The 14,259-nt window shown below is 40.3% G+C and overlaps 1 protein-coding gene across 1 annotated transcript in view; it reads left to right on the top strand.

The window, feature by feature from the left end:
- The first annotated feature begins 2,404 nt into the window (after positions 1-2,404).
- The window catches only part of Tmf1 (TATA element modulatory factor 1), a 25,283-nt gene continuing 13,428 nt past the window's right edge, over positions 2,405-14,259 (top strand). Inside the window, exons 1-8 of the mRNA XM_005071190.4 lie at positions 2,405-2,653; positions 4,267-5,471; positions 7,020-7,123; positions 8,130-8,256; positions 9,917-10,022; positions 11,071-11,213; positions 11,765-11,931; positions 12,410-12,566. Of these exons, the coding sequence (XP_005071247.1) occupies positions 2,512-2,653; positions 4,267-5,471; positions 7,020-7,123; positions 8,130-8,256; positions 9,917-10,022; positions 11,071-11,213; positions 11,765-11,931; positions 12,410-12,566 (2,151 nt within the window). The 5' untranslated portion in view covers positions 2,405-2,511. The remainder of the gene's footprint in view (positions 2,654-4,266; positions 5,472-7,019; positions 7,124-8,129; positions 8,257-9,916; positions 10,023-11,070; positions 11,214-11,764; positions 11,932-12,409; positions 12,567-14,259) is intronic.

Raw genomic sequence — 14,259 nt, 5'->3', positions numbered from 1 at the left:
GTTTTTCTTATATACTCGTCTAGGCTGTTTGGAAAGAATTGTTACTTAGTACAACCTTGTATAAGTAACTCAAGTATTAGTACATTCGAAGACATTTTTCTTTGGGTCTGCAAACACTTTTATGTTTTATAGTGTACATATATGAGTCAGAACCCTGTGCTGTTTGGATCAGAGGTTTCTGGTAAGGATAATGAAAAAACAAAAGGTTAAAACACAGGGCTTGCAAAAATCTACCAAAGCAAGCAAGGCCTGTGATACTCTCAGAGAAGTCAGAATCCAGAGACAAAAACATTAAAGGTACAGGTCATAATTCCCTTTTGGCACCTCCTTCAATCCCCTCAGCTACCATGTTTGCCTCTTACGCCAACACATTCTATACATTTCTTTCCATCCAATGAAAACCTTCCTCCCCCCCCCCCATTTCTCCTCAGCTATGACATTACCACAAGTCACTTTCCACCTTGCTTGCAGGGATTCTGATGTGCCCTCATCTTGTGACTTTCCCTGTTCTGTGGCTCGTCTTTTGTTTGTACTTTCTCATCTAGCTTTTGTCAAAGACCAGTTTCCCTGTGACATTCAGCTATTTTCCTTCATCCTCAGGCTTAGCTTTGTCTTCTGTCATTCTCTGGTTTGCCATCATCTTCCCTATAGAATTTTTCTGTGTCAACAACTCCTACCCGGCCCCCTTTCTGTTCTTCAGGGACTGGGCAGGTTGCTTTTCTGTTGCCAAGAACTAGAACTTGGGTTTCATTAAGAACCGTCTAGCCACTAGCCTGCTACCCAGGGCTTCTGACACAGTCAAAAATGTAATGCTGTGAGATAAAAATGGGAGGGAGATAAAAATGAATGATGTATCTGTAACCAAGGAAAAGGATTGCCTGCAAAGATGTAAAGCTAGGAGATTCATCCACCAAAGCAGGGTGCATTCTTGAAGCTTTCAGCGGGAGGGAGGATAGCTCTGTTGAACAATTTCAGACTTGTGGCTCCAAACTGAAAATATTTGTGTAATTTTAAGCCACCACATTGGTAGCTTTTAGGATAGCCCTAGGGGATGTTTTGGGGAATTATAATCACATCATTTCTCCCTTTCCTTTATTCCCTCAAAACCCTCTCATGACCGGGGTGTTGGTGGCGCACGCCTTTAATCCCAGCACTTGGGAGGCAGAGGCAGGCAGATCTCTGTGAGTTCAAGAGCTAGTTCCAGGACAGGCTCCAAAGCAATACAGAGAAAAACAAAACAAACAAAAAACACCTCTCATATAGCCCTCCTTGCTGTCTTTCAAATTCATAGCCTCTTTTTTCATTATTTGTACACATATATATGTATGTATGTGTGTAGTATATATTTTTAATACATAAATATAGCCTGGTCATCTGTACTGTATAATGTTGCTTGTGTATGGTTTCAGGGCTGACCATTTGGTATTTGATAACCAATTGGTGTGATGTTCCCTGAAGAAGACTGTTTCTCCCATTCTTAGTATCCGCATTCCTTAGTTGCCTGTCGTTCTTAGAGCAGGATTGGATTCTCTTTTCCCAAGGGGCTGAAACTCTGGATGTCTAATTGAAATTTAGCTTTTAAATGCTGGTATAATTTTTTTCTTTAGCATTATTAGACCAACACCTGCTGACTGGATAAGGAAGGCCATCTATTTTAAATTTCCTTCCATGACCAAGTGTGAAAAAAGTGCATTCAGGCGATATCTTTTAAGTAGCATGCACAATGTATACCGATGAGTTTTATTTTATTGCTACCCAAGTGTCTTAGTCCCTCCAAAGTGGCTGGTTCACAGACAACACAAACCTAGTTTTTACAGTTCCAAAGACCGAGAGGTCCAAGATCTGCACAGCTCGTGTTGTGATGGGGGAACTTATTTCTGGATCATGGTTGGCATGGCCTTGGTACGTAATGTTTGAGAGGGTAAAGACTCTCTGACCTTTCAGTTGGGTACTTGTCGTTTCTGGCGTCACCTTGAGCTCAGTAGGTTCCTAAAAGCCCCACCTTTTGGCTTAGGAGTGTGCTGATAATGATAACGTCATTCGGATTACACAACTCAGTTTTGAGGCGAGTGGCTTCGTTTGTAAACGTTCCAGGATTTGGGGACAGTGTCCGTAAGTCAGGAAGGCAAAGCAAAGACAACCAGGCCCAGTGAGAACTGGTCAAGCATTTTTCGCGTGCCAAGAGAAACGTGAAGCCTAACCGTCGTGTTCACTGCGAGGCACGTGCGGCTCCGGCGCAAACCGTGTCGGTCGGCAGAAAGCAGGCGCAACCCTGGAAAGCCTGGTCTCAGAAACCGTAACTAAGGGCTACCCTCCGCTCCCGGATGTGGCGTCACGCCTCGCCCCGTCCTTCCGGCTGGGCGGAACTCGGCTCCCGGATCTGGTGGTTGTGTACGTGGAAGGGCCGCGCATGCGCAGTGGGGCCGGGCTCAGCTGTGCGGGAGGCTGTGAGCTGAGGCGCGGCCGCGGGAGGCGGTGGGCCCTGGCCCTGGCCGGCGCTGACGAGGGGCCATGAGCTGGTTCAACGCCTCGCAGTTGTCCAGTTTCGCCAAGCAGGCCCTGTCTCAGGCCCAGAAGTCCATCGACAGGGTCCTGGACATCCAGGAGGAGGAGCCGAGCGCCTGGGCCGAGACCATCCCGTACGGCGAGCCGGGTAAGGGGGTCCCCGGGAGTCGTGCCTGCTCGCCCTCAGACAGACCCCAGCTCGGCCGCGGTGCGGGTCCTGCTGACCTCGGGTGTCAGGTCACAGTCTGGTCCTGCCCCCCAGGCCCTACCTGCACGGACCTCAGCACAGCCGCCGACCCCCTAATTTCTGCGCGTCTTCCGCAGTTTGCGTCCTAGGTCGGAACTATGTAAATTCACCGAGTCAGGGAGCCCCGTGGGTAGCACTTAACCAACACTTCACGCTTGGTAGCACAGACTTTACAAAAAGCTTCCTCGTCTTCAAAACAGCCCGCGTCAGGACTGACAACACCGGTGTTCTACCCAAGAGCTAAACGAAACTCAGACTGTCTAAGTAACTTGCTCCAGGTGATGAGGCACAGAATGTACTGGGGATAGTACCAGGGGACTGTGCGCTTGCTCTATGAGTTCCCAAGTGTAACTACTTTTCTGCAGAACTAGGTCTTTCAGGTTGACTGAAATGGCTGAAATTGCTCTTTCGATGGTCCAGTTACTTGTGTCTTTAAGTCTGAGGGGTTCTTTAGCGTTTTACGTGGTTAGCAAAGTGCACAGGAGCACAAACGTTTTGGATGAAAAGAGAACTTGATCACTCTGGTTTCTGGTTTTAATTGTACATTGTTAAAGACTTGAGGCCCAAGTTTGAACCATTGACATCTTAGTCTACGTGTGTATGTAGGTATGTCCTGGTCTTCTTTCCGTGTGTTAGATGACCTTGCTATTGAGTTGTACACCTTGCTTTTTGTGGTTGGATCCCAGCGTTTGAGTTGCTAAACTTGAAATCAAATAAGTTTTAAATATAAAAATACTCTTTCCCTCCCGAAATCTGATCTGAGGCGTCAATAGTGCTGTGTATTTTATTTTTAAGGGCAGGTTATCTGGAATGGAGTCATTTTCTTCTCTCTCTCTCTCTCTCTCTCTCTCTCTCTCTCTCTCTCTCTCTCCCTCCCTCCCTCCCTTTCTCCCCTCCCTCCCTCCCTCTGTCTCTCCTCTTCCCTTCCCCCCTTTGGTTTTTCCAGACAGGGTTTCTCTGTATTGTTTTGGAACCTGTCCTGGAACTCTCTCTGTAGACCAGGGTGGCCTCAACCTCACAGAGATCCGTTTGCCTCTACCTCCTGAGTGCTGGGATTAAAGGTGTTTATTTTGATTGTCGTCTGTTTAGCTTATAATCAAGTTTTATTATCTAGTGTTACCAGAATAAAATGATTGTATGGCTAAATAGTGCTGTGACTATGTGACCTGTTAGTGAAGATTTGAACTGTTTTTGTGAGATGAGTCACATACCTGGGATGGGCTATAAAACCTGTATCATTACTTTAAGTATGTTCTCAGAGGGGAATGTCATACTTGCTAGCCTGGTCTTATACTTGTTCATAGACCCTCTCAGGTCAGCCCTTCCTGGTTTTATTTGTTGGGCCCAAAGTTAACCTGGAAACTAATTAGTGATGCTGTAAGCAAAGAGTTTAACTTCGTATCTAGGATTTATTTCATAGGTTTTCTTTTCTCTTACATGAAACCCTGATGGTGATTGAAATATGAATGCTAGATGTTTTCTTTAATTAATTAACTTATTTATTTTTGTCAAAGGAATAAGTCCCCCTGTGAGTGGAGGATGGGATACTTCAACCTGGGGATTGAACTCAAGCACTGAACCTCAGAGTCCACCAACAGCCTCTCCTAAAGCAATTACAAAGCCAGTTCGAAGGACTGTAGTAGATGAATCTGAAAGTTTCTTCAGTGCCTTTCTCTCTCCATCAGATGTGCAGACCACCCAGAAGAGTCCAGTGGTATCAAAACCTCCAGCTAAATCACAGCGGCCAGAGGAAGAGGTGAAAAGCAGTTTACATGAGTCATCATCCCCTGGCCAGTCCAGAACTTCTGAAACAGCCGAGTCAGAAGTGAGAGAGACTGTGTGTGTCCCAGGAGAAACTCCGGCTGTGGGTCCTCCTTCACCTGTACCTGAAGACAAGCATGGAGAAACTGCTGGTAAAGAGTCTGAGGTGAAGGTGCCCACTGTGCGACTGAAGACTTCTCAAAATATAGTTCATGTAAACACAGCAACAGAAGATGCATCTACCACATCCACCCAGTCTCTCACAGCAGAAACTAAGGCTATGGCTTTGGAAACTAAGGAACAAAAGCACGAAGACAGACAAAGTAATACACCGTCTCCTCCTGTTAGCTCCTTCTCATCGGGCACTTCTACCACCAGTGATATTGAAGTTTTAGATCATGAGAGTGTAATAAGTGAGAGCTCAGCCAGTTCAAGGCAAGAGACTTCAGATGCAAAGTCAAGTCTTCACCTCATGCAGACATCATTTCAGCTGCTCTCTGCATCTGCGTGTCCTGAGTATGGCCGCTTAGATGAGTTCCAGAAGCTCAACGAGAGTTGCTGTTCGTCGGATGCTTTTGAAAGAATAGACTCGTTTAGTGTGCAGTCTCTAGATAGCCGGAGTGTAAGCGAAATCAACTCAGATGATGAACTGCCAGGCAAGGGCTATGCTTTAGTGCCTATAGTAGTGAATCCTTCAACCCCAAAGACTAAAGTAGCAGAATCTACTGAAGAAAAAACTCAAGAAGAGGAAGGAAATGAAACGTTAATTGCACCTTCTGAAGAAGCAGAATTAGAGGAAAGTGGCCGAAGTGCTACTCCTGTTAATTGTGAACAGCCAGATATGTTGACTTCTACGCCAGCAAACGAAGGGCATCTTGTCTGTGGACCAGCTGTTGAGCAGTGTGTAGCTGCTGAAAGTCAGCCGGAAGCACCGCCCGAGAAGGACGATGTTTGCAAGGTAACTGCAACGTTTGGGTTTGAGCTGTGTCAGTGATGAAAACATTTATTGGATGTGTGATGGTTTAAGAAAGTAGATCTCGCCGGGCGGTGGTGACGCACTCCTTTAATCCCAGCACTCGGGAGGCAGAGGCAGGCGGATCTCTGTGAGTTCGAGGCCAGGCTGGACCGACAGCCTCCAAAACAATACAGAGAATCCCTGTCTCGTAAAACCAAAAAAAAAAAAAAAAAAAAAAAAGAAAGAAAGAAAGTAGATCTCTGGTCATTTAATTGTAGCAGTAAGTACCTTAAAATGAATAATTATATTAAATTATTTGAAATGTCTGCAAAGCAGCTATGGTAGAATAGGTAGATATTGTAAAAAAAAAAAAAACTCAACATTTCCATTTTACAGCCAATCCTGATCACTGTAAAATTCTTTTATGCACTGAACATCCTTATGTCAGTTTGCAAAGGACTCTTTATGTCACATATCATAACTCTTCTGACAGACATGTTAAATCAACCCAAATGTTACTGTTTTTCGTTGTATCAAAATGTTTTGCATGTATATACTATTTATGGGAAATTTTAGGTTTTGTCTAAATACTTTATATGAATAGTAATGATGCTTTCCTGTGATTAATATTCTGATGTTGGTGTTTTCATTGACATAACTAGTATACTTCTTACAGTGTTTTGGCTTTGATATCTGCTGTTAATAGCTGTCTTACGTGAATGAGAAAATGAAATGTTCAGGGAGCAAAAGTAAAACTTAGGAATGACAAATGATTTCTCCCTGATACATACAGAAGGAAATGGTGTCGATTCTTTAATGTTAAATCAGTGCTTTGGTTTTTCCTGATTCTTAGAAATTAAATGGGAGCTGTCATCTTTAACAGGCTTCTGAAATGTATATATAACATACGTGGAGAAATGTACTGTAAGTACTCAGTTTTGCCTTGCCTGCCATTTTTAGGAGCAGCAGATTCTCTTTCCTGGGTTTAATATTCAGGAGCATAGTGCTGTGCTGTAGTTTTGAATGAATGGTAGCAGCCATGGAGTACATGCTGATACTTTAAATCCCTGAAAGCCAGCACTAGTTACTGTTTGTGTTTTCAGTGCCTTATGAAGGCAAGTGACTGTTAGTCTGTTCTGACTCAGACAAGATGGTTTTGAAGGTGGAAAGGTACCTTTTCTCCCTTTACAGATTAGCTTATCACTGCTGTAGTGAGACCTAAGGAATGAGATTCAGAGAATTACTTCTTTTTAGCTTTGTACTGATACATCCTGGAAAATTCAAATGCCTTGCTTGTAGGTTTTTCAAGGTATTTTTATTTTTAAGCACAGTAGATAGTAGTAAAAAATTACATGTTTAAGTTAAAGAATAATAATACAGAAAATATCTAGCTACCAGAAACACTAGTACTGCCTCATTGTTTTGTGTGCTCTCCTGACCTCAGCACTGGCTTTTGGTTTGTGAATGGCTTACCCTCATAGCTCTTTGCCTGCATAACAAATGAACTTTTCAAAGTCAAATGATTGACGTGTGCTTGTTCTCTTTATCCAGACACTTGGATTTCTGAATGAGAAACTGGAGAAGAGGGAGGCTCAGTTATTGTCTCTTAGTAAAGAAAAAGCACTTCTAGAGGAAGCTTATGACAACCTGAAGGAGTAAGTATTGAAAGCACGTGAGTGATTACACACAGCTGCGCAAGTCAGTATACTTTGATGCTTGGATTAAAGTGTTTTACAGTTTGGAGCTGGAGAGATGGCTTAGTGGTTAAGAACACTTGCTGCTTTTGCAGAGGACCTGTGTTTGGTTCCCAGCATCCTTGTAACTCCAAGGGTACCAAGGTCATATGTGGTATATGTACATACACACATGCAAACACTCAGTAAATAAACCTTTACAAAATGTTTTGCAGGTTATAGTCACTGAAAATTGCATCGTGTTCCAGTTATTACCATATTTAAAGGTTTTTTTTCTCAAATTATCTTTACCATATTATCTCTGGCATGAAAAATAAATGTTTCGTAAAAATACATTCATATATATTTCTCCTTTTTTATTATTAGAGATTTAAAACATGTATTTAGTGAAAATTGAAATCCTGTAGTTTAAAACGTTGAAGTGGTTTACTTTGAGATGACTGAGGAAGTATATCAGGAAAGATTCATTGAAACATTTGCTTTTATCTTAGTTTTGCACATCTAATATTGGTGACATTTTCATCAGTGGGTGTTGTTTTAGATATTCATTTTTAAAATTAATTTTTAGGGCTGAGGATACAGATCTGTGATAGAACATTTTTCTGGCATGCACAGCCCTGGATTCAATCCTGAGCAACACCAATAGATATATAAAGTAAGTTTAGCAAGTAATTTTTCTTTGAAAAGGTGATTGGCTGGCTAGGCATTGTGGCACACATCTGTAATCCCGGCAAAGAAGCAGAGGCAGGGATGAGTTAGGCAGGCCACTTGTACTATATTGTTTGACCTTGTCTTAAAAACGGAGAAGAGTAAAAGTTATGAGACCTCACACAGTTCTATGTTAATATGCTATATACTGGAGAAAATGCCATCTGCGTTTGGGCAACAGACCTTGGTACCTCTGAACCATATAAACTGTCTTCATTCTCATGTATTTTTTTTTCATTCTTATGTATTTTGAATCTAGTGAGATGTTCAGAGTAAAAGAAGAAAGTAGTAGCATTTCTTCCCTTAAGGATGAATTTACCCAAAGAATTGCAGAAGCAGAAAAGAAAGTTCAACTAGCCTGCAAAGAGAGAGATGCTGCTAAGAAGGTAATTTAAATTAAACTCTATAGAACTCCATGAATGAATTTATATTTATGGCTGGGTGTTGGTGGCGCACACCTTTAATCCCAGCACTCAGGAGGCAGAGGCAGGTGGATCTCTGTGAGTTCGAGGCCAGCCTGGCCTACAGAGTGAGTTCCAGGACAACCACTAAAGCAATACAGAGAAACCCTGTCTCGAAAAACCAAAATATATATATATATATATATATATATATATATATATATATATATATATATATATATATAAATTAAATATCAAAACATATGTAGTATATTAATAAGGGAAGTATAGATTTTTGTTTTATTAAAATTGGTAGATTTTGATACTTTAAAGAAATGTAGGACTGAAGAGTTGGCCCAGTAGACTTTGAAATACCTGTGGAACAAACATGAGGACCTGAATTTGGATCTGTAGAACCCGTGTAAAAGCCAGACAATAGTTTGTGTCTGTAACCTCAGTGCTGGGGCCAAGAGACAGATGGATCCTTAAAAAGCTCATTATCCAGCCAATCAGCCTTGACAAACTGATGAGCTCCAGGTTCAGACCGTGACTCAAAAAATAATGTGGAGCAGTAATCAGGGAAGTCACCTGAAGTCTATTGTGTCTTCCATAGTGGTGCACACAAATTTTCTTTAAATGGGCATTTGTGTAATTTATGAATGAATCATTGCAAGATATATAGCAAAGATCATTAAGATAACTAAAAAAATGCTAATTCAAATCAGAATGAGTAACAAACCTAAATGGTGCTGTGTACATTTTAAAAAGTAATCATTAGTCCCATGGATTATTTTCTTACCACTTCAAACATTTATACTTCTTGAAGTACAATTAAAGGTGTAGTTTATAGGTAATGGATAATGTCTCTCTTTTGGCATATGTAATATTGACTTGTTCTGACATTTCTCATCTTTGATGCTGTTGGCATTTAGAAGGCTAATTCTGCTATGGAGGGTGCTATTCTATTTGTTGTAGGATGCTTAGCAGCATCCCTGGCTTCTATGTGTCATTGTAGTAGTGCTCTCCCTGTGTAGTTGCTGAGATCTCTTACATTTTAATTTTGTGTGTGGGTGTGTGTATGGGTGTGTGTGTGGGCTTGGCGCAGTAAATCACACTTGCGAAGATCTGTGGATCCTGTACATTAAGTACAGGTCATCAGGCTTGGAGGCAAGTGCATTTATTTAACCACCAAGCCATCTCACAGGACTCCTGTCCTACTTCCTGACTAATGTCAATGGTAATTTATTGTTTTCCTGTTAACTATTATACAGTATCTCATGCTTCTGTATGCTTGGTTGCTTTAATTAGCTAGCTCATTTCAGATACTAGTAGCAACTTGAGAATTTTAACCAACCTCCTGTCCTGTACTGTTGTGTTATTCTGAAGTGTAACCTAGAGAGATACTGAAGGAGAGTATAGGAAGTTATTTTATTCACATTTCCATATTAAAACTTGCTTATATAGCTTTTATGTGGTATTCAAAGCTATTTCTTTGTCTTAGTTAACTAGGTAAGTGGGTTGACTCAACTGACAAATTTATTATGGGGAATGTGATTATGGGTGGCTTCTTCAAATGGGAAAGATGAGAAAAACATACCTAGAGTGAAAATAATTCTTTATGATAACCATAGTTTTTTTTAATTAGGAAGTGAAAACCATAAAAGAAGAACTTGCCACTAGATTAAATAGTAGTCAGACTGCAGATCTCTTGAAGGAGAAAGAAGAACAGATTCAAGGGTTAATGGAAGAAGGTGGGTATTCTGCTGATTCTTAAAAATAGTTGAAGAAAAGAAATATATGCCATATATCTTTTTGTTCTAGGGAGACTTTTTTTAAAACTTTCCAAAAACAAGGCATTATTTGTGCTTGAAATGAAAGAGTCCATCATTTAACAAAGATATTTAAAGGTTGTAATTCAGGATCTATAAGGTCTCTGCATCCTTGGTTTGAGTGTGGTGAGCTATGGTTTTAGCATTTGATGACTTCCTTTTACTGTGTTTGTATTTTGACTTTTTAAAATTATTCAGCTGTTTTGTTTTGTCTCTTTAATCTTGGAGGTCTAGTTTTTCTTCAGTGTATTTTTCTTTGCAATGTTAAGCAAGATTAAGATCATACGTTTCATGTGCAGCTTTCTTTATATGTTACTGTACTACTAAATGTGTTGTATATCATTACTGATGGCTGTATAAAGTCCATTATATGGGGATATTGCAATTATTTTAAGGTTTGTTCTTCTATTTTTAAAATAGTCACATTACATAACTTAAGTTGTTGAATATAAATGTGTTTTAGAGCATGTGTAGAATTTGAGGACAATTGGAAGAATTCACTGCACTTGAAATTAGCATTTACCCCAACTTTTTTTTAAAACTTACATTAGAATTCTTTTGAATAGTGAGTATATTGTATATTATTTGACATAGTACTAGATATGGCATACTTTAGGCAAGAGGAAGCACAGTTACATAGACAGTTTTAAAATACAGCTGTAAGCTGGCTATGGTGGTACAAACCTGTCATCCCATCATTGGGAGGTTGAGGTAGTAGGATCCTGAGTTTGAAGCTAGAGATCAAATGAAGACTGTTAGTATCGTGTTTCCTAGCATCCTTTCACATAATAATTTTGATATTCATTGATAATTCCTGCTCAGGTAAATTTTAATACTGGGGTTTAAAATTTTTATGGCATTAAAAAAAGAAAACTTATATATGCTACTGTTTGGATAAAACTTTCTATGAAGGTTCTTAACCATTGTTTTTGGCATTTATGCTTTAAAAAATTTTTTTTACAATCATCAGGAGAAAAACTTTCAAAGCAGCAGCTGCATAATTCTAACATCATTAAGAAATTAAGAACTAAAGACAAAGACAATGAAAATGTTATTGCAAAGCTGAACAGAAAAGCTAAGGAGCTGGAAGAGGAGTTACAACATTTAAGACAGGTGACCAGCAGACAGTGCTCTCTGTATATGTATTGTTCTTACTTCCTGTAATGGCCATGGCGTGTGGAGCATTCAGCATGACTTAATGGGAGTTCATGCAAGCAAAGGGTTTTATTTAGTCTAACAGATAAACGAATAGCTAATATGTTATCTAACATGCCTGTGACCAGATACTTGACATGACCAACTCAAAGAAGAAGAGGTTTCCTTAGACTCAAGATTTCAGAGGATGAGATTCCATTGTAGTGGGAAGGTGTGACGAAGGGCTTGGTATGTGACCATGATGCAAGTTTGTGGCAGCTGTTTGTAGAGAGACGTGAGGCTGGACGTGGGGCTGAGCTAACCCTGAAGGCCTGTTCTCCAGTGATCTGTTTCCTCCAGCCAAAGATTCCATAGCTTTCCAAAATACCACCAGCAGAGCGTACATGTTCAGACACATGCACTGGTGGGCCAATTTCCTATTCAGGATATAGCCGGTATTAAAAAATTCCTGGTGTTATCTACCGTGGCATCATTTTTGAAAAGTGTTCTTGTCTGTTTTGATAACATAGGTCCTTGATGGCAAAGAAGAAGTTGAGAAACAACATAGAGAAAATATTAAAAAACTAAATTCTGTGGTAGAACGCCAAGAGAAAGATCTTGGCCGACTTCAGGTAGACATGGATGAACTGGAAGAAAAGAGCCGAAGTACTCAGGCTGCCCTAGATAGTGCATACAGGTACAAAATACGCAGTGTGTTTCTAATCTGTTATCATAGTAGGAGGTTGAGGAAGTTCCTTTTCTTTATTTTTTAAAATTATTTTATATGCGTTGTATTTGCTTGCGCGCCTGTCTGTGTACCACATTCCCAAGGAGGCCAGATGAGGTTGTTGGATCCTTAGAACTGTAGTTTCTGCAGTTGTCAGCTGCCATGTGGGTGCTGGGAATTGAACTTAGGTCCTCCAGGAGAATGGTCAGTGCTCTTAAATACTGAGAGTTTTCCATTATCTGACTGCTAGCAACATTTATACATTTATTTATGAGTGAGTTTATTATTGGACAAAGCAAGTCCAGTAGAGTCCTAATAATGGCTAGTGTTGTTGTAAGGTGTGCTTTCTGTTATTTTGAGATTTCTGGTACATGGCATTAGTGTGGGTAAGTGTTTTCTTTTGCATTGATCTATTAATAAATGAAAAATATCTATCTACTTTTGAAAGAGAACTTACTGATCTTCACAAAGCAAATGCTGCTAAGGACAGTGAGGTGCAGGAAGCTGCTTTGAGGCGTGAGATGAAGGCTAAGGAAGAACTCTCTGCCACACTGGAGAAGGCTCAGGAAGAAGCCCGTCAGCAGCAAGAGGCGCTAGCGCTTCAGGTGGGCAATGGGTGGTTAAAGCCACCTTATATGTATTAGTCAGTGTTTTTGCAAAATGAAGCAGTTCACCAGCAAATGTGAATCTATTCTTACGTGAGGTACGTCTGGTAGGCTTCTATGATTATGTTACTGACAGTTTTAGAGTATTGGATTGTACAAACCTTACTTGTGTGTTTTTAAATTGTCCTTAGTGCAGCAATTCTCAACCTGTGGGCCAGGACCTCTTTGGGGGTTGGACAACCCTTTCAAAGGGTTTGCCTAACACCATTAGAAAACACAGGTGTTTGTATTATGATTCATAACAGTAGCAACAATAAAGTTATGAGGTAACAACAAAAATAACGCTCTGGTTGGGGGTCACCACGACACGAGGAACTGTATTAAAGGGTTAGCATTGGGAAGGTTGAGAACCCCTGCCTTAGTGTGATGCACATACCATGCTGTTACTGCTTGGGTTTCTGTGAGTTTCATACATATTTGTAAGTGTGTAGTGTGGGAGATGGAGCTCACTGGTAGAGCCTCTGCCTCCTATATGCAGAGGGCCCAGCACTGCCAGAGGAAGGAGAATTTTATGAAACTAGGTATCCTGTTGCCAGAGTAATGTATATGCGTATAATTAAAACATATAGTTTCAAGAGACTACATTATATTATACAGTTGACTCTTGAACGTATTTGAACATTTCTGGCAATTCATGAGCCTGATGAAGGAAGAAATAAAGTTTGGCATACATTATTTTCAAAATCATCAAATATTGTTGGATGGCCGTGGTACATGCTTTTACTCCCAGCACTCAGGAGGCAGAGGCAGGTGGATCTCTGTGAGTTTAAGGCCTGATAAACACTATCTTGAAAAATTAAAAAATCATCAACTATTGAACATCTGAGATACTTACACTATTTAGCTATCATTAATGCTGCTGCTGTAAATATTCATTGCACTTTGTTTTGTTTGATGTTTTTCGGTGCAGGGTATCTGACCAGGGCCTTTTGTGTGCTAGACAAGTGCTTTCCTACTGAGCTACAGCTACATTCCACACTAGGTCTTATGTATACAGATACCTAGTTTTCCCAGCACTGTTAAAAAACCAGAATCACAAAAGAGTTAGCAACCTCAATTAACTTTTGGTTTTGTTTTGCATTTTTGGTGGATAAATTACTTACAGATGAAAATATAGCAAAATATAGTCAGATAGAATTTGCTCCTAAGTTGTCCTGCCTTATTGTTCTTCTCTGTGTGAACAGCAACCACTTTATCAGTGTTTGACTTATCTTTTCAGTGTTTCAATTATAAATGCAGGAAGTACATATGCCTGCTTTTTAATCAATTCACCCAGGCACATTTGTGTCTCCATTTTTCTCACATTTAAGACTACTACTTACACTGTTTTATACAACTTGATTTACGTACTTACTAGACTGTTCTTATAGTTTTGGTTAGGAACCTTGCCTTTAACAGTTGAGCCACCTCTTCAAACTATTCTAATGGTTGCATAATAGTAGGACTTTCGAGTTTTAGTTTTTTGCCACTTGGCTATGTAATTTTCAGCTATATTTGATGAGTTTGTATTGTTTTCAATGTTTTGCTGTTGTAAATCATGCCATGTTCCATATATCCATGCATTTCTGCCACCTATTAGTGGGCTGGAGAGATGGCTCAGCAGTTAGGAGTACATACTGCTCTTACAGACGCA

Source organism: Mesocricetus auratus, unplaced genomic scaffold (assembly GCF_017639785.1).
Source record: "Mesocricetus auratus isolate SY011 unplaced genomic scaffold, BCM_Maur_2.0 Super-Scaffold_100676, whole genome shotgun sequence".
NCBI lineage: Eukaryota > Metazoa > Chordata > Mammalia > Rodentia > Cricetidae > Mesocricetus > Mesocricetus auratus.
The sequence above is the reverse complement of the archived record's forward strand: the minus strand, read 5'-3'. Positions and strand labels throughout refer to the sequence as shown.